At 36.7% G+C, this 22,013-nt stretch overlaps 1 protein-coding gene across 1 annotated transcript in view; it reads left to right on the top strand.

The window, feature by feature from the left end:
* Window positions 1-22,013, top strand: part of LOC131545827 (phosphatidylethanolamine-binding protein 4) — a 126,757-nt gene that overhangs the window by 88,533 nt on the left and 16,211 nt on the right. Inside the window, exon 5 of the mRNA XM_058784987.1 lies at window positions 20,258-20,303. Within this exon, the coding sequence (XP_058640970.1) occupies window positions 20,258-20,303 (46 nt within the window). The remainder of the gene's footprint in view (window positions 1-20,257; window positions 20,304-22,013) is intronic.

Here is a 22,013-nt window from a genome sequence, read left to right as displayed (position 1 = left end):
GATGATGTTAACACTGAATCACCAATGAACTATTTTCCTCTTTGACTCTGTAAAGCTGCTTTGACACAATCAGTATTGTATAAAGCGCTCTGTAAATAAAGGTGACTTGATTTGATTTTATATACTGTAACACCTGGTTCATTTTTATTTATTTTATTTTTTTACTTCTGCCTCATTTTAAAGATGTAATTGTGAACAGTAGTAATATTTGTAAATGTTTGTTTGCTAACATTTTGTTTAGCTTGTTTAGTTTTTTCTTAGTTCATTAAACAAAGTTTAATCTGAATTTTAAGTTTAATCTGTAGTCTTCTTAATGTTTGACCAATTAAAACATTTTAGTTGAATGGACTATAAAACTAGTTCACTAAAGGTTGAGCCAACTAAAAAAATAACAATTCAGATAACACTTTGAAGTCAGAAATTAACTGAACGTAAAAATTTCTGTGGAACTAGTTACTAAATAATAATTAGTTGAAACCGCTTGAAATTTTCTTACAGTATATGTATGTGTGTGTGTGTGTGTGTGTGTGTGTGTGTATATATATATATATATATATATATATATATATATATATATATATATATAAAATGTTTTGTGTGTATTTAAATATTTTAAAAGGGCTGTATATATAATTTTCTAATTATCTGACATATAATTACATTTATATATTTTGTATTTTTGCTTCTGTAACTTTAAGGCTTACACTCCAAACAAAATTAATAAATAATAAAGAAATAAAGAAAAGAAAAAGATAGATAGATAGATAGATAGATAGATAGATAGATAGATAGATATATAGATAGATAGATAGATAGATAGATAGATAGATAGATAGATAGATACTGTATATATTATTGAATTATATACGACCCTTTTTTAATATATTTTCTATCAAAAGTTAAATGGTTTTAATTTGATAGAGTCTATCAAAGTTCTCACTTCTCTGGTGATTGAGCTGTGTAGACCCCCTCGATATAATATGCAGGTAACTTTTTCATTCATTGCATAAAACATGTAATACAGTGTGGCACTCACACTTCTGTATGTTTTCATTGTACGATTTCCATGAAAAAAGGGGGAATTAATGAAGAAACATTTTGCCCCTGTAATTACCGTCAAAACAATTATGTACTTAGTTTTCTTCCAACAAATGCATTCAGCGGCATTGTTTTGCCGCAGTGAGCCGAGCGGCTGCAAGACTAAAAACCTTTCATTCCCGCAAAGGCCGTTTTCTGGTCACCGTCAATAAAAGCATAAAAGCATTCATTTCCCACGTTCGTCAAATTAACAGCATACTCCATCTCCCAGAGGGCTGCGGGGTTCGTTAACCTCTCCATGAAGTGCTCCTGGTTCCCCAGCAGTTTCTATAACCTCTGAGCTGCTTCTATCTCAATTATAATACAAGAATTAAACAGCCACTGCAGTGATTCACTGAGTAGTGCCTCTTTACAGAGAGAGACATTGCGTGTAAAACCCAGAGTCGATCCAATTTACTCCCTAGATTGGTGTATTTTAAAAGACTGTGCGCTGTTATATGGTAGGAGTCTTGTTGAAGTGTGATATCCTAATGTTGTTTGAAGTTCTGGATGTACTATATTGAACCGAATGCCTCTCGAAGTCACACGTTAGTATTAGAAATGCTAATTTTGCTGGAACTTTCTGCTACAGTTTATTTAAATCCACATAGTTCGTTTAATATCTAATTAATGTATTTATTGTGACATTTTGACACTTTTCCAGGTCACTCATCCTAAAGTTCATGAATAAAGAGAGGTTATTGCCGAACACAGCCCCCAAAACCTCCCACAGAGTTCGTTCTTAATATCCTTTGAAGCTTCTTAAGACATCAAGTGACCTTGAGCTAATTAAGGATTATTACATGCCTGTTGAGTCCTCATAATAGCTTTTAATAGTGATTTAATTGCTATTCATTTTTAATTGGCTGGACCTGACCACCAAATAGCCTTTTTTTTTTTTCTCTTTTCAACCTCATCCTCCCCCACACAAAGAACTACAGAGGCTCAAGAAATTACATTTCCTCAACTTTACTATGCGTGTATAGCACTGTCCACTGTTATATTTACAATTATGGAGAGATAACCACACTGAATATATACATTACCTGTATGATTTGTGATTTATCTAATAAAGCATTATGCATATTTTATTGTGCTCTATTACATATTAATTACACAGTAATACATGTTTATTACATAATGTATTTATACTGTTCACTTAAAATGTGTGTTCAGTTCAAGTCAACATAAGACTGTGTTTTCAACTCATTTTAATGCTGTAATGAAAAATTCTGAACAAATGAAGTATATTAAGAAAGTAGGGACTTGACATTGATTGGATTGTGTAATCTGGTCGCTGTTTGACAGGAGATTGGATTTGTTAAAAACTTAGTGGCTTTTTGTGATATTAAATGGAAAGAAATTTGAAAAGCAGAGCAAGTTACTACTTTTCAAAACACAAACATGTTTTCTTTGCAATAATGCTTACTAATAAGAAAAAAAAAATTATTATACACATTCTCACAGTCTTGACCACTTGAGAGTGTGTGCATGTGACAGAAGTAAATGCGCAAGTCTGTCCCAAGTCTGAAAAATACTAAATGCACACTAAGTCCACGCTATCTCTAATACCGCATCAGAGCACTATTTAAGGCTGGACGTATCCGATCATTCATCATGTTCTAATATTCATGTGCCTAAAATTGCAATATTTCAAGAAAGCTTTCCAGTGTGAGTTAAATTAATCAGATATTACATATAATTTGGTAGTAAAATGTAGATTTGCAAAAGGAAATTTTGAGTTGAGTATTTGTGTTATGTAAAATTACTTTTTATTACTTAATTAGAAGAAATTGTGTCGTCTGTTACATAAGGACAAATGACCAGAAATGTAGAAGTTTACTTTAAAAAGCAAAGTATTATAAAGTAGTAAGGTAAAAATGTGTAAATAAATGGGGGGAGGGGGGCCTTCTGAAGCGAAACGATGCGTTTGTGTAAGAAAAATATCCATATTTAAAATCGTATAAACCATAATCTCTAGCTTCCGCTAACTGTCGTACATGTGTTCACGAGAGAGTGGTGTTGCTGTGGATGATGGAGGATGTAGGCGTAGCGTATGCTTTTGGTAAGAAAATGCTAGTCTTGCGAGAACCGAGTTTTGTTTACAGCAAAGGAAAACCAGTCTCCTCTTGGCTTATATCGAAATCCTCCGACATTTTTCTTTACCCATCCTCATTTTGTACTTCTAATTCGTGACAGGTGTTTTGTTTTGCTCTCTCCTCTGTGCTTTCATGTTGTCACTTCTCACCAGAGCTTACGCTACACCGACATCCTCCGTCATCCACTGGAGCAACACTCTGTCGTTAACATGAGTACGACAGTTAGCTAGAGATTATAGTTTATAAAGATTTAAATATAGATATTTTCATACATAAATGCATTGATTCACTTTAGAAGGCCTTTTAACCCCCTGGAGCCGTGTGAAGCACAATATCTCACAATTTTATTTTGGCTTGAAAAGTACTTGTTACCTTCGATCTTACGCACATCAAAAATGGTAAACAGAAGTGTGAATGTGCATGCTTGACACTGCAGAACCAATAAAGTGTTACGGTGTTTACTAATAAAGCGCACGACGAAGGAGTATTCACAAAAACAGAGTCTTTTAATAAGAATCCAAACAAGAAACAGATAATCCAGGAGCGAGGGATAGCAAACACAGAGATCAAATAATAGCAGACAAAGGACCAGGGGAGAACACGGGCTTTAAATACTAAAAGTAATCAAGGGGAAACAGAAACAGGTGAGGAGCTAATTAACTAATCAGGGGAACTAAGGAAACTAGGTCAACATGTAACATATCGCCCCCTCCCGGAACGGCACCGACAAAAGCAGTCCAACAGAGGAGGGAGGGTGGGGGTTCTGGAGGTGGGCGTGGAGCAGGAGGGGGGCAGGCAATGGGAAAGGGGCACAGTTCGTAGGGCCAGGGTGGAGTAGATGGAGGAAGGAGCCAGGGAGGAGCAGGAGGAGCCAGGTGGCAATCCAGAGGCCAGCCAGGATGGCGGCCCACGGTGGAGTTGACGGCGGGAGGAGCCATGGTGGAGAAGGGACCGACGACACCAGGGGACCGACTGACGGAGACTGAGCTGCTGGAGGTGGAGACCCAGGTGGAACTGAGCAGACGGAGAGCCGGGGCAAAACTGAGGATCCGGAGGGCCAAGGCAGAGCTGAAGGCTCAGGCGACTGAGGCGGAGGCGGGGATCCAGAAGACCGCGGTGGAGCCGGTGCGACTGAGGATGAAGGTGGAGCTGGAGGGAAGGAGGAGCCTGACAGAGCCAGAGGGATGGAGTGACGAGGCAAAGCCAGAGGAGTGGAGTCCCAAGGTGGCGGATGGTCGACGACTAACCAAGGCAGAGGCGGAGGGACGAGGGAGCCCGGTGGAGCCAGTGGGATGACGGGCCACGGTGGAGACGAGGGAGGTAGGAGCCGAGGCGGAGCCGATGTGTAGTCCAAGGCTCCGAGGCTGGAAGTGGAGACAGGGGATACGCATGTCTGGGTGGAGCTGGAGACTGGAAGTCCCGAGGCGGCGGAACAGAGCGCATGGCAGGCGCTGATTGAGGGTGAGCTGAGGGACTGACAGGCATCAGCGGAGATGGAGGTGAGGAACTAGCTGGTTTGAGAGGAGGCGGGAGAGGGAGGTTGGGAGGGAACACAGGAGGACATGAGCTGGACGGAACCAGCGAAGACGCAGGAGATTCAGGAGCACAGGTTAATACTTCTCCAAACCAGTCTATAAGGTCCATCTTGAAAATGTCCATGAGTTCCTCTTTATAGCTCCCAGAAACCAGATGCAGCTCACGCTCAGTCGCGGGAGTGTGGGCGGGGCTTCCCTCCAAGCCCCCGAACACCACCAAAACGCCCTCGAGGACGGACGGACGATGTTGCCGGCTCACGCACTTGGTCAGACGATGTTTGAGGCTCAGGCTCTGTGGCGATGATGGGCTCAGTCGCAGCGGGCTCAGGCTCTCCGTCTGCAGTGGGCTCAGGCAGTAGCTCCGTGTAGCGGGATGACGGCTGGCTGGTCTCTGGTTGATGAGCAGTGATGAGCACCCACTCCACACAAGCGGCGAAATCCTCCTTGGGACCGTTCGCTGGCAGGCGTGCCTTACACCGCTCGCTCAAGCTTGAGATGTAGAAGACGCAAGGCGAGCGGTCGGGGAAGTGGGTAAGGCACGCCAGATCGAGAAAGTCCCTGGTATGGTCCTCCAGCGAACGGTCCATCTGCTCCAGGCACAGGAGTTGGACGGCGGGCAGATCCATTCCGGGAGAGGACCGAAAAAAAAATAAACCGAAAGAAAAACGCCGCTAAATAACTCACTTTACGGTCTGCTATTCTGTTACAGTGTTTACTAATAAAGCGCACGACGAAGGAGTATTCACAAAAACAGAGTCTTTTAATAAGAATCCAAACAAGAAACCGAGATAATCCAGGAGTGAGGGGTAGCAAACACATAGATCAAATAATAGCAGACAAAGGACCAGGGGAGAACACAGGCTTTAAATACTAAAAGTAATCAAGGGGAAACAGAAACAGGTGAGGAGCTAATTAACTAATCAGGGGAACTAAGGAAACTAGGTCAACATGTAACATAAAGTTATTAGTAATGTAATTTTCATGCCCAATTCAGCTTCATCCACATGAAAAAATACTATAGTAATTTATATAAAATACTATAGTGTTTTTTAACCATACTAAAGTACTTGAATTAATTTGTTGTGGTAATTCTATAGTTGCTGTGGTAATATAACAACTATAGTAATATAAACAAACTACTTTACCCAATACTGTACTAAGTTTTCTACAACTATAGGGTATACTATACTACAATACACTACAGTTTACTGTAGTAAAAAACTTTTTTTTTGTAGTAAAAAGTATACTACAGTATGTATTACAGTTTATCAGTTCGCTATAGTTGATACTACAGTATGCTGTAGCATTCATTAACAAAGTGTTGTAAATACTATAATATATACAGTATAATATACTTTACTATAGTATGGTTCAAAAACCCTATAGTATTTACTATAAATGACTATAGTATTTTTCAGCTAAATTTCTACATTTAATATTTAAGTACAATTTAAAATTGTACTTTTTATGTACTTTAATTGTATGTTTTGGCCAGATATTTGTACTTCTGAGTATCTTTCATTTACTGACATACAATTGTTGAGTATTTTTTACATCAGGTAATCAAATGTTCTATACACACTTGCAGCTTACATCAACACTTTGGCCTACATGCTCTAAATGACTGGAGAAGTCCGGCGTACATAACCAGAGAGAAGTCTGACGTTTTACCAGAATATTGAGTTATTTCTGATTAAAAATTATGTGGACAAAAAAAGTTAATTGATTAATTAGTCACAATAAGATAACATTCTTCTTTTTTTTTTTTAAACAGATAAGGTGAATTCTCATTTCATATTTCATTTAATGTTTATGATAAATACTGCCATGGTAGCATAACTTTGTTGTCATTTTGAAAGAGAAAGAAAGAAAAGCTATGATAATTTGTCAGTTAAGCATATCCCAATTTTAACACCTCCACCAATCAGAGCTCATGTGCCTCGCTCTCTTCCTGTTAGTCAGCAAATGCTTATCGGTGTCACTCCACTGCACTCTCAGCTTCACTGTATCTCTCTTATCATCTGTGCAGGTATGACTCACACATACACACACACACACACACACTCAGGGTTTCCCCTGCTGCCTAGGGGATGAAATGCCAGCGTGTGTGTGTGAAGGACAGTGTGTTACAGGCGTGTGGGTTCGGTGTGTGTGTTTGTTTGCTGATGAAGCCGGGGGTGTGCTGGAGTGGGCAGTCGCTGTGTTCCAGGATTCCCTCCAAATGAGTCAGGCATCAGTCGCCCCCCGCTCTGCCCACTCTCCACAGGGTTACCTAGGGAACTCGGACCGGGGGCTTCCCTCATCAGCACAATCATCTTGCTCTCTCTCCTGCAGCCACGAAACAATTCACGGATAACAACTACAAGACAGAATGAGAAGGGGCGGCTTAGAAAATCATTACATAAGTGCGGATATATATATTGCAATGTGTTCTCCATTGTTTTGTATTACATTTTAACTGTACATTTGTACACGTGCATTTCCATGTGACAGAAATAATTTTTTCCGCTTAATAATGTGAGATGTGGGCAGTGGAATGGGGGAAAGATGCAAAGTTTTTTTAGAAGTTCAAATTCTTTTAACTTGAGCGTTGGCTTGAGTCATTGGCTGAAAGGAATATTAACTAATATATAGTTGGAAGAGATACAGTAATTTATATTTTGAGGAAGAAAAAATTGGGAGTTTGGGAACCTTCAGGGACCTTTTGGTAAAATATGCCCATCTAGTATGTGTTTACATAGGGGGGAAAAAACAATAGAAAAATAACGTGGTGGAATATAAAAACGCATTTTATGTGAAAAGCCCCTTAGTCTGCTGTTAGCATGTTTTAAGAAAATTTGAAAGGTCCCAAATTTTCTCAAAAATCATATATTTATCCCTCAAAATATAAGTATATTTTCCATTGATAGCATTACTTTCAGCAAATATCCTGTATATTTGCTATACATTTCCAATTTGAAGTACTAAGTCATTTTGCCTGTAGGATACACGTTTATAAATAGAAATTCATTCTTTTTTTAACTTGATCTCCTGAGGATTTAAATGAAACTAAAAAGTAATGTGACAATAGAAAATTAACATCAAGGATCATTCTTTAAAACCAAGAATGTGTATAATTAAAAATATGTGATTCATGAGGACACACATTTGTATAATGACATTTCACCAGTCCTCATAATTAAACTATTTAAAAAAAAAATGCAGGTTGAGGGGTAGGTTTAGGGCAATGTTCATTTTCGTCTCAGTGAAAAAAAATGTTGTTGACGAAAGTTATTCGTCAACGACATTTTTTTCACTGACGAGACGATAACGAACGAAAACTCTTTTTGAATGACAAAAATTATGACGTAAATCTATTGACATTTTCGTCAACGAATAAAAACGAGACGAAAATGTTAGGGAGCGACGATTTGGGAAGAGATTCATTCAGAACGAATCTGCTGCATAGGAGGTTAGATGCGAACATATGAACCGGCAGGACTTAAGCTAAAACACACTTGCAGCACGGCGCATAAAACGTTCAAAAATGCAAATATGTGGGAGTAAGAGAAGAGCAGACATATGGATAAATCTGACGACGCAAGAGAGAACTCGGTTCCGTCCGGTTTTCTGAGCGCAGACACTGAAGCATACACACACACATAGAAAGTGCGTCTCACAGCGCGTGAGTACTCTTTCGTGGCGCATGAACGGAGAAATACACATAAAATGATGTCGAATTGTCCGTTTTGACGAGTATTCACATAAAAACACAGTTGATTACGTATTAAGTGAACGTAAACAGTAGGGAGAACGTGTATCAGTACATTGCATCCATTGCAGCTGTGCATTCAGTTTTAAAGGGATAGCAGCCTAATTTAGTTGCTATTGTCCGAGTCACTAGCTATGTTTCCATCCACCTATTTTTATGCGCATTTTGGAATATCATATAAAGAAAACCGCTGGATGCAAACGCCAAGATGCGCACAAATTCTAAAAATGTACATAAAAAAACTTATGTGCGCATTTGAGTAGGATAAACTTTTTATCCGATAAGAAAAAATCTGCTTAAACTACGATGGAAACACATTTACCGAATAAATTCCACCATGCGCATCGAAAAAGTCATGTGACTTTGCGCTATGAGACGGAATAACTTGACTAGCAGCGGACCTATCTCTATATTGTATTTCGTCTGCTCGCTATGAGGCGCAAGTAATTTATCATGTATGAAAATTATTATATTCAGTGGCTTCTCCTAGTATTCTTAGTGATGTTTAGTGCCAGTTTACCAGGAAGTGACGATTTTGTTCTCTTTGACTCGTTGGATGGAAACGGTGCTTTATTCGCAAATGTGTTATGCGATATTTGCGCATAAGTTTAATTAGAATCTTTGGATGGAAACATAGCTATTGATGTTAATCAAGCAATAAAAGAAAGACATACAATCACTCACTGCTCTTGACTGAAAAACTTTAGTAGCCCTAAAGATTAATCTAAATTTATTTATAGAAATAAATATGTCTGCTTGAAAGAATGAAGAATATGGTAAACAAGTTGCTATAAAGAATGCATAATTAGCCTATATAACCATTGGTATTTCATTAAAAAGAAGACCATGTTCTTGTTCTTTATGAGAAGTGGTTTTATTTAATTTTAACAAAGGCATGTTGTGTGCCATCGCAGTTAAATCGCAGTCTATCATGATAAAGCCTTAATATCAAACCTATATAATGAGCTTGGAAATTTTAGAGAAATGCTAAATAAATGCACTGTAACGAAACCCATTAGATTTTAGCCAACTAAATTTACTGTAGATTTAGTCGACTAAAATCTTATGATATTTAGTCGACTAAAACTAAAAACAATTCAGATGACTAAAATATGACTACAACTAAATGGCATTTTAGTCAAAACCGCTTTGGTGGACACGTGGCGTAAAGGTGGTAATGAACAATTTAATATTAACATCAAGGATGATCTCTATCATTTCTTTCACATCTTTCTAAAACCTCCTGACTTCTTCACAGTCCCATATGCAACTATATACAGTATCATACCTTTAAAACTCACTTTATCTTAAGCAAGTGTCAGAAACATTTTCATTATATTTATGCAATAGATTTGGAGTTACAGTACACAAATGTGCAACAACCATTTATTTTGTAGCAGTGTTCATATATACGTTGTAATATAACTAGCACTAGAGATGAAGAGATCGAGGCTGGTGAGGCTTCATGAGAGCCTAATTAGCATTTATTGAATTTTCACAGTCATAATCCTCCCCCATCTCATTGGCTTCTTTACCAGTAACTGGTTCTCAATGTTCTCATTGCTCAGGATCCCGTAAAGAGTCCAAGCATATCCTGCCTCCTTCAGTTAGGTAATGTTTTGGCATTTAGATTAAACTTAATCTTGCTCAAATGGGTCATGGGTGATTGTTTCTTTAGCTAGTGGTGTGAGTAATAAAGTACCTTTTAGGTTAATAATGAGACTCACTCAAGCCTGGCCTGCATAGATGTGTGTGGGTTTTGGGAAGTGTCAAGCAGTCCAGTGCTTGGGGTTCTCACTTAAATAGTTCACGTCATAAAAAGGACTGTTTGTATTAGCAAACTCATCTTATTAACCACACTAATTGACTTTTTTCTGGCCTTTATTAACCCTCTGAATGACTTGTTTGGTGAGTTCATTTAGCTGAGGGTCGGTGGAGCAGAGACTCCTCCAAGTAGACACCATCCAAACACGACCGTCTTGGAGTCTTTCTGTTACGATCACTGATACAGCACATTGGCTTAAGTGGTTTGTTGAGAATTGTTCTGCTCCCGCTAACTGAGTTTAACTGCACCATGTATTCAAGCTCATTTTTTTCATATTCAAGTCATTTTTTTTCTTTATGCTTTACTATAATTAACTATTAGGGCAGACTCTGAGCATGTGCATACATAGGCTGCAGCTCTGACTAATTTAATTAACAATAAATTGGATTTAATTGTACTTCATTTTTATTTCTTTTAAGTAATTTTAGTTCATTTTTAGTTATTTTCACTATAAAATGAATGTTGTCAAGCTGTGGTTCATATGCATAAAAAAATGACATAATTTGACAGATGAAACTTTCAAATTATAAAACTGTAAGTTTCCAATGATGTTCCCACTCATGCAGTAGTTAAAACAATGCTGTATTTGTTCAGTACACGTGTGTACCAAACCCAAAGACTGGAACCAAAAATTTTTCAGTATGAATGTACATGTACCGTTATACCCCTAGTATATATCCAGTTTACTACCATTCAAGTTTTTTTAGTTTGTAAGGTTTTGTTACAATAAATGATACCTTTTCATACTTTTTATTTTTGTTGTTTTATTGTTTTTTTTTTGTTTTTGTTTTTTTTAAACTAGATAATAATACTCTGCAAAAACACAATAAATTGATCAAAAAAGAAACATCACTAGATAGACAAAGGTAGACAAAGAATTCTATTTCAAGTAAATGCTGTTGTTTTGAACATTCTGTTCATCAAAGAATCCTGGGAGAAAACATGTCTCAGTTTCCACAAAAATATGAAGCAGCACAACTGTTTTCAACATTGATAAATGCAATAAGAAAAGCATCAATCAGCATAGAATGATTTCTGAAGGATCATGTGACACTGCAGACTGGAGTAATGATACTGAAAATTCAGCTTTACATCGCAGGAATAAATTACATTTTAAAAAATAATCAAATAGAAAGCAGGCCACTATATTAGGGCTGAAAAGAACACAAGGCAGAAATCCTTAAAGCGATAGTTTACCTTCACTCTCATGTCATCCAAAACTTCATGAATTTCAAAAGAAGATATTTTGAAGAATGTTGGTAACCAAAGAGTTTTAATTGAGTTCCATTTTATTTTTTTGTCCATGTGAAAGTCTATAGTAACCAAAACTATTTGGTTCCCAACATTCTTCAAAATATCATCTTTTGTGTTCCGCAGAAAAACGAAAGTCATACAGGTTTAGAATGACATGCAGATGAGTAAATAAAGACAGAATTGTCTTTTTTGGTGAACCATCCCTTGCTTACAGTTTGAAAATGTTTCAAATTCTTTTAAATTGCCCACCAGTTTAGCCCAGTGAATTCTTCGTCTGCATTTAAAATCTAACCGAATGAAATCTGCTAAATAAATGTGCTCTAATGGATTTAAGAGTTGTAATTTCTAAGGCCAGTGAGGTGAGTAATGAGGTAATGGCAGTAATGAATATCTCTATGGTAACTGTTGCGGTCTGGGTTCGGGAGGTCGTGTGGTCGGGTTGCGAGTGGATGAAGACACCGGGTGAGTTAATTTAGAGACGCAGAGAGTTAGTGGAGCATAAGATCACAGTGAACTGTTTCACAGTGCGCACTTGGGCCCGAAACGGCACACGTTTCAATTACCACTCCGGGTTCAGCCTTCGTTTAATACAACCGCATTGAAAATATAACGATTTAAAGCACACAGACTTTGGAAGGCATCGCACTGAAACGGTTTCCTTGCCAAGATAACATCTTTTGACAAAAGCCAGATAATCCCCTAATAAACCCAACAAAAAGGAGATGTAAGCTATTTACCAGCACAACGCTGCGATGCCGCTAACCTTTTAAGAACTGAATTAAATGCATGCCAGAAAGCATATTCTAACAGCATGCGCTGGGATTATGTAATTTAATCACATGACCTACATCTAAGAGTGACTCTACAACAAAAGCCAAACGTTAAATCCGGATGAATGGGAGAATGGCGGGTCTTTGGAATAGATTAAATGTTGAGGCACAATGACAAGAAAACGAGAGTCAAAAGGAGATAAGAAATGTCAGAGGGTTTGTAGGCACGAGTGAGGGAGAGCGGGGCGTTTAGGAAGAGGAAGGGCTGGATTTGGAGAGAGAGAGAGAGAGAGAGAGAGAGTGTGAGGACGAAAGGGGGAGGGGAGCAGGCTCATGGTGAAGGTCCAGTATCAGAAATAGAGCTGTGAACACCATCTGCCATTCTCTCTCTCTCTCCGTCTCTCTCTCCCGTCTGTTACGCTGTTGCCCCAGCAGGACCTCTTCTCTCTCGCTGCTCAAGAACTGAACAGGAGACTCGCTGTTCTCGGGTGAATCGCACCAAACCTGTCGAGAACATGTCCGGGGCATATTTCACCCCTAAAACTAAAAAAAAAAAAAAACAGAAATAAGAAATTAAGTTTTGCTCAGTGAAAATGAAGTCTGTTTTATGAGCAACAAAAATGAAATGCATTGAGTGTGTTTTACGGGGGTTGGTGGGGTCTAACTCTCTAATTAAAGCTTAAAATCCCACAAGTAAGGAAAAACAAGAAGTTTAGGGGATTTAAAAATCCTGTGATTTCATAAAGGAAGTTTAAAACAGTGCTTTCCAATGTTTTAGGAATCATGAAAGTTGTAAGACAAGTTATGGTATGTGCAGATATTATCACTTTATACACATTTAAGCATCTCAATCTTTAAACTAAGGTAGTTTATAATATAATACAGTATAATATAATAAGACCTTGAAACTAAGGTAGATATAATATAATATATGTAGATTAAACTTATTTTAAGGTGTCCTTGTTACTGTGTGATTATACATTTATATAATAAATATGAATTAACTACATGTACTTATTATAGGTTTTGGTGCATGTAATTATGCTTAATTTATAGTTATTAGTGTGATGAAATGTTACCTATATTTATTACAGATTATATGCATTACCTTTAAGTAGAATTTTTTTTAAATATTTAAATATGACTTATTAAAGTGAATTATTATAAAAATATTTATAACATTCAATTAAAATGTTGTTGTTAATAATATTAACATTATTAATTAAGTATTTCTTTTATTATATTTATTTATATTCTAAATTATTCTTATACTATGGTATTTCTAAAATGTATGAAATGCAGTAAAAATACTGTAATCACTGTAAAAATACTATATTGTTAAGAGTAATGAGAATATACAGTAAGAATAATGGAAATTGTTGGAAAAAAAACCCTGGCTCTTTAAATAGGCTTTATTTTTTTTCTCTTCTAATGGTTTTAGAGTGTAATGATACATGAATATTTTTTTCTGAGATTCACCCTCTTACAAATGAAAGAGGGAATGTGATAGAGGGATGTACTGAGCACACTAATAATACAAATGAACCATTATCTTGTCAATATATTTTATTTTAAAATATATATATATATATATATATATTTTTTTTTTTTTTTTTTCATAAAAAAAAAAAAACAAACAAAAAAAAAACGTTTATATACTTTTATCCAAGGTAAGTGCATGAGGATAAACACAAGCAGCATATCAACAATATTAGTCAACTTCAACATCAGTCTCAAGGAGCTGCTTTGCTCCTGAATGGATCGTGGAAAACGCTTGCTGTCTGTGTAACTTTGAGTACAGTAATGTGCTCTTAAACAGCTGTTATCTCCTGTTGGATCACAGTAGTGCCAGATTACATCTCACTCATCTGCCTGCTGGATCATAACACAAGCAATTATTAAGTAATTAGTCAAATAGGCTAACATTCATTATGTAAAACATGTCCAGAAATGGTTAGCTTGCTGGTTTCAGCAGGTGTGAATTCTGAGCTGAATCAGGCCGAGGCCGAGAACAGGAACAGATTTAGCATTACCGAAGACTGAAACTCTGTACCTATTTATAAAGACTGCTAATTTCTTGTTTTCTGTCATGTTAATGTGCGCTTTACATAAGCAGTCATTGATTACAAGATCATTCTCCTCCCCAACTGTAGCTTTAAGCTCAAATGTCATTCTCACAGCAGCCCAGAACCACTGGAGAACCTCTCGCACCCTTCAAAAAGAGCAGTTCACTCAAGCTCTGAACTGTTCCTCCAGTAAGCCTGCATGAGGGAAAGGTTTTGAGGAACTTGGTGTTCAGTAAAACAGATAAGAACAGAATACTGGGCAAGTTTACTGTTGCTGGAAGTTTGTTAGAGATCCTAGAAAAACGGTCATTTAGAGACTCCAGCTTGCTGAGGCTGAGGCATAATGAATCTCCAAACCCCCCTGAGATCTGGTGGGTGCGTTGCCTTGTGTTTTATAGCAGCATCTTGTGAATTTGAATTTCCTGTAGGACCTGCTAGATCTCAGTGCCAAAAATCTTGAGTGGCAGCTTAACTAGAGGTGCTGAACAAATCGCTAACACTAATGAATAAACTGTGGTATGTAACTCACACTGCACTGTGTGCCTTGTTGAGGTGAGTAAGGTGTGATTAGTATGTTTATTGTTTTAAATGATTGCGGATGTTGTATGGATGATAGGGCAAGAACCTTTCACAGTTTATATGTAAAATAATAATAAAATTGCTATTATTATTAACCTAAAAATAATTTGAAAAATATTAATTATGATGCTCAGAGACTGTATTCAGATCTGTAACATTAAATGTGCTATAACACTTCAGTGTAATGAATATGTAAATAATAATAATTATTATTGTCAACAAAAGTAATATTTAACCAAAAATAAAAATATTTATTTTAAAATGGTTTATTTGCAATTTATTATGATGCTTACGTGCTGTTTTGATCTGTAAATCTAGTAAATCTTTCATTTATTAAATATCATTTTCAAATTCCACATTTTATTTGTCACACACAACTGCATGAAACACTTGCAATGCTTTTTTTTTTTTTTTAGTCGTCACAAATAGTGGAATAAAAGAACGACAGGAAATAAAATCTAAATTTATAAATTAAATTATATAAATTAAAATGAATCAGGAATAGAATTTGCAACACAAAAACTAGAAGAAAAACTAATACAACTGATAAATATTAATTAATTTAATTTATTTATATAAGTTCGGTATAAAAACTATCATATCATATATCATATCATATCTCATAATAAATGTATCATGTATCAATGAGCCTATCATAAACTTTAAGGCTAATAAGCTGCACAAAGCGTCATTCTCATAATAAAACCAGCACTGGAGTGTTTATTCCCGTTATCTTTAAAGGCATTTCTTGCTTTAGATGTGAGCTGCATACATGATGGATGGAGATCTGATCAGATGCACAATCAATCTGGTTGTTTTCATTTTAATGCTTTGTGAGATGTTGTCTCAATTCATTCTGAGAAAGAGTGAATATTTCCTTTGTTTAACTGAAAGTGTAACTGAAGCCAGTGATATTGAAAAAAAGCCTTCCGCCACTGAACTGCGCCAGCAGGAATGAATAGAGGCCAACTGTGGCAATATCAGACTTTCAGAACATGGATTTAATGCCACTGACTGTTGCCCTCACCGTTTGAATGAAAACCCTCTTCTCAACCGGGTTTACAACCTGTGAACCACATGCTACCCACAGTGAAAGCAGAACAGAGGATCGGGAGTAAGACGGCTGCCCCAGTGCCCCGCTGCTCGTTGAATATGTGTGCGCGTAACCCTTTTTGTTCACAAACCGGCGATGTGCTTTTGTGTTGCTTCGCTGTGGAGAATTTTAAAAGCCCTCAAAGACGGCCACGTGACTCTGAAAAACACTTACTGACTGAAGTAGATCTGCTGTTTACTGATTTGTTAAGTCATCGACTTTATTCATGATGAGAATGGCTCCCCAGAGTTGTTATTTTGATTCAGAATCACTATTATTTTGAGGATGCGTTTACATTCGTGTTTGTGTAGGGGTGTTGTCTTGTGTTCTCTGCGTCAACTCTTCTCTGTATGAATGGCTTTTATTTGAAACATTCACACACTGCCGCTGGATTCACATTATAGTTTCATACCAGATCAAGTGTGTATCCTATTAATTCATTCTTCCCCCATGTATCAATACTTTTAACGCAAGACAACACATGCGAAACCTTTGTTTTTTCATGCACCGATTTTGGCCTATTTTGCTTATACATATCTTGTCGGTTTTCTGACTACTAGAAAGAAAACCCTCAAAATACACATACAAGGTGTTTCTTTTATTATACTTCACCTATTTGCATCTTTAGGTTTCAGTTACAGTACAAATCTTTAGAGACCGTTTTATCAAAATGATTATATATGTACATACATAAAACTTTGTGTGTGTGTAAATATATGATGAAAATGTATTTATTTATAACCATATTTTCTGATTTGTGGACTGATAAAAAAGTAAGAAATCATTATTAAAAGTTATCCAAAATGCCCTGTGTAAAAACCTTGAAACAAGTTTGAACATGGCTTTATCTAATATTCAGATTTCTGTTCTGGACTTTTATGCAAATTATTTTGTGTTTAATTAGACAATGCCTCATTTGCATGATTAAGCATAACATCTCAGAAAACTTGTTATACAAACATTTGTCTTAATGTACTGTGATAAATCAACCTGGGAAGTATGATGATATCTGTAGTCTATTCACCTCTAGCCTCTTGTCTTTAAATAAATAACTTTCATAATTCGTTCATCTGCATACTCGCAAACCTGTATGACTTACTTTTTTTCTGGAGCACAAAATTAAATTAAAAAAAAAAAAAATGTAAGAATATCCTGGTTGTTGATTTCCATATAATGATAGTGAATGGGGACTGAAGTGGTCTGAAATGATAAAAAAAGCACCAAAAGTGGTTTGACTATCTTGTGTCCTCATCATATAATTTCAGAAGTCTTGAAATATACAGTAGTGTCAAATGGACCACTTTTTGGATGCTTACATGCTGCATTTATTACATGGAAAAGAGCAGCAAGGACATTCTTCAAATATTCACTTTTTCTGTTTCACATAAGAAAAGGATTCATACATGTTTGTAATGACGTGGATGATTAAATGACAGAGTTTTTACCCTGTCTAGTCCTTGTAGCATTCAAGTTTGTCATAATTCGTTGAAGAAAAGTCCCATCTAAGCTCTCAACATTTGATGAAAATTGACAGTAGAGTTGATCTGAATTCCTCAAAAAACCTCGAGTGCATTCCCTCAAATTGTCTGCATTTGCAGTTCCTCCTACATCACGTCTCCCAGTGAATGCTGGTCCTCCAGGTGTAAATGTCATGAAAAATAGGTGAGACTCTTTTCCCTCCCACTGCACTGGTGTGAGACTCAAACGGGTCAAACACATTCTGGGTCCCATTTCAGAGTCTCAAACATCCCCAGAGATTGCACTGCTCTTCGAGCGCTATAATGCAACAGGTTTTTAATGATGTTTGGCATCCTAAAGTGGCTCTACGCGCTAGTAATGTAGTATGTTGCCATCTGTGCGCAATATGCCCATCATTTCACTGATGTTTAATAATTCTATGCTTGTTGCAAAGTGTGAATATCACTCTCCCCAAAATATATCAGCACAAAGGAGCGCTGATTTTCTGTAACGGGGCGAGTGAGATGAAGCAGACCAAGTGGGAAACCAAAACGAGCGCTTCACCCTCCCAGCACTGTTGACGACCTGTTGCCATGACGACGGTGCTCAAGAACACGCGGCAGCACTACTCATCGGGATTTCTAAATAAAGCCGCTTCTTACTTTGAATCTAATTGTTGCAAATGATGCAAAGTGGCTTTGTGAAGTTCATTGTCTTTGACGCTGTTTTCGCACCATGTCTCATTTTCTGAAGGTCACTGTGCATCATGTCACCTCACACTCGCTGCATAGTGACCTTCATTTGCATTCATAACTAGATGCAATATATAAACAACTCATATGTGTTCAGATGTAGTATAAGCGTATGTGTGCGTATATATCAGTGCTACTTAAGTATCGAGATATTATTATTATTATTATTATTATTATACAGTATCATTTTATTAATACTATAATTTTTTATTTTAATTTTAAGTTTTAGTAATTTTTTTGTTTGTTTTTTTGTCATTTTTATTTCTACATTTTTATTTTTTTTTATCTCCATTAATTTTTGTATTGTTTATATATATATATATATATATATATACTGTATATTAGTATTTTATTTTCACATTTAGGCAACTTTTTTTTCTTTCTAGTAACAAAATAAGATATCTCATAAACAATTATACATATATATATATAATTATAATATATAATATAATTATAATAAATATGTATTTTATTTTCAGTTAACATTTTTTTTTTAATGATTTTATTTTTAGTTACCTGTAATAACCCTTGTTTGCATGGATTACATCTGTCATACCTATCCTTAAAGCTCTAGATGTAATTGCTCTTGGTTCATTTGTGGACTCTATAATTATGTGATGTCATTTTATATATTTATGTAAGTATTTTTATTACGTATATATCTATTTGCTGCTTTTCTTGGCCTGGTTTTTCTCGTAACAGATATTTAAAGTCAACATAATATAAAAAGTGATGCTGTTTACTTTATTAATACACATGCCTGGTCTCACTGTACATGAATCATTAGTGCATGCTATTACAGCAGGAAAAGAAGTTTTCATAATCTTTGATCAAACTATAATAACTTGCTCTGCTTATGACTTGACTTACCTGTCATATAGACACCACTTTACCATCCAGTCTGATGATAAACTATATCCTACTTTTTGTAGGATGTCAAAATACAGAAGTAAATTGCATTGACATTAAATCTTAATGAGCCAAACTTTGTTAAAGAGAGTTTTAAAAACATAAATATATCGTTTGAGAAATCTTTTACTGTATGTTATTCACAGGAGACTCCTGAAAGCACCTAAAATGTTTGCTATTATTAATAAATAGTATTTCATAATGTTTAATGAATAGGCCCGCATTAATAAATTACGATGTGAAATGACAGCAGTAAAGCACAGTGTTACACCCAATTTATCGCATCCCTGACCCACCTGAAGTAAAAGGTGAGCTCTGTCTCTGCAGTTCATCCTGTAGGGGGCGATAAAGAGCAGTGCGTTTCAATGACAGGGGTCCGCTTGATTGACAATAACAGACTGCTGACACTCTGACAAACCATGCTAGGCATTTATAAGCGGGGACTTCCCATTGAAAATAGGTTTTGAGCACATTCTCAGTATTTTTTCATTGTGCTTCCTTTTCTTTTTATGGCTTTTATCTCACAGGGCTACTGTATGAAGCAAAGCAGTCTAAACTACAGTAATCTACAGCCTCGACACAGAGGAATCAGATCCATTAGGCAAACATTCCAGTGGGCTATTTACAGTGAAAACTGCGTGGCATTAAATCTGCTCGAGTATATGGGTTTAAACACGACAAATATAGGAGTGCCCTTTGGGGGAGGAAAAAAACTCAACTCATAGAAAGCTCAGCGTGAATCTCTGTTCCTAGGCAACGGAAACTTAATATACAATTAATAATATGGGAATTTGCTATTCTGAAATCCAATCAATCACTTAATTTGCCTGGGAATTGGCTTTGTCTGGGGATAGTAAAGACGGCAGATCCCGTCATCGACACATTTAAGCCAGGTTAGGTGAGGCTCCTGGAGGGTCTGAGCCACAGTTCAGCTGTGTGGCCCTTGGTGATGAATGAAGGAGAAAATCACAACATGTCCCCGGGCTCTCATTGTTTTCATTCAGAAGCAATGAACATGAGACAATGGCGCATGTACAACAGTGTCTTTGTACTTCATAAGCACTCTGTTTCTCTCATGTCTTTCTGCAGGGGGAAGCACTACAGAGAGGAGATGTCAGCGCTGTTGAACTATCCGGTGAGTGTTTCTTCTGCGTGAATATGCATGTATTATTATTGCAGTTGCGCATTTGGAGTTAATCTAACCTCTAATCTTAAATATTAAACTTGGGATCTTTTAATATTGTGTAGCCAGAGCTTTGACTACATGGCAAAAAGTCATATCCACTATGCAGCACTTTCTGGCCAAGAACCGCCCACTCAAGACAAGAAGTCTGACTGACATCTTAAGCGACCAATCAGTTTGTTTTGTGTTTGCATACCATTTAGGGGCGGGATTAGCAATAATCCATCATTCAATAATAACAGACTGATAAAACTAAACAATATTTATAATTAAAACAGTGGCAACAGTTTCCTCTAAAGTTTGTGCAGGACAAAAAAAAAAGATGTCAGATGTGTTTTGATCAGAATTTCTTCTAAATTTTTAAGAAATTAATACTTTTATTCAGCAAGGATGCATTCAGTTTATCAAAAGTAACAGTAAAGACTTTTACATTGTTATAAAATAGGTCTTTTTCAAATAAAATTGGACTTTCTATTCATCAAAAAATCCTGAAAAAAAAAACAAATGAAATGTTTCCAAATCAGCATATTTTGATTTCTGAAGGATCATGTGACTGGATTAATGATGCTGAAAATTCAGCTTTGCATTACAGGAATAAAATACATTTTTTAAATATATTCAAATAGAAAACAGTTATTTTAAATTGTAATAATATTTCACAATATTACTGTTTGTACGGTATTTTTGGTCAAATAAATGCAGCCTTGGTAAGCATGAGAGACTTCTTTCAAAAACATTAAAAAAGCACAAAAATGTGATGCCTCTAAACTTTGGCAAAAAGGGGTCAAAAAGGGGTCATCGGATGTGACATGCATCCACCTTGTTTGTTTTTTCGAGCCGATCTGAGATGCCTGTCGGTGTGACGTCACACAGACAGGCCCCTCCCACGATTGTTTGATTGACATTAGCGTTTCAGCACAGACTGGACTGGTGTCCTACCTTAGACCCGCCCTGAGTGAGCTGTCATCAGTCCGCCATTGTTTCACCGCTGGAGCAGATGTAGACAAGAATGGCTCCTAAGCGAGTGAGGTGTTTTGTTGTTGATGTAATAATGAACATAGCATTCATCATTTACTCCCGACATCTGAGCCGCTGAAGATACAGTGGATTACGTTTGTTTTTGAAGGGAATGCACCCCTGATCTACCTAAATGCGTCTATCTTCACGCAAATCATTCGTGATCCCGCTTCACCTCCAGAAGTAGTGAGTGTAAGGTTTTTTTAATACATCTTTGCAAATCGCCTTTCCATATAATGTGGTAATTAGCAAGTTTCACGATGAATGCGGCTAAAGTTTACCGTCTCTCAGAGAGCGGCTCGGAAGAGAGGGGTGGAGTCAGCAGAGCTCATTTGCATTTAAAGCGACATGCAATAATCAGCTTGCTGTAGACAGAGCTGTTTTTGACAGGGTAAAAACAATGTTTTACTCTACCATTGAGAAATTTTTACCAAACTATGTTACAGACTTTTCATTAAGACTCTAAAGAATCAGATCAACTTGTGGAAAATGGGAATCCGATGACCCAGACTTTGGGCATCTGTCTATCTGAGGGGTGTGCCATCTGAGGCTGGGTGTGCTCTAGTAACCACCCAAAAAACACCCTACTGCAGCATGTGGTGGAAAAGCACATTTTCTTCAGTCTATTTTTCTGTGACATAAAAC

This window comes from Onychostoma macrolepis, chromosome 08, assembly GCF_012432095.1.
Source record: "Onychostoma macrolepis isolate SWU-2019 chromosome 08, ASM1243209v1, whole genome shotgun sequence".
NCBI lineage: Eukaryota > Metazoa > Chordata > Actinopteri > Cypriniformes > Cyprinidae > Onychostoma > Onychostoma macrolepis.
This window is presented reverse-complemented; position numbering and strand designations above follow the sequence as displayed.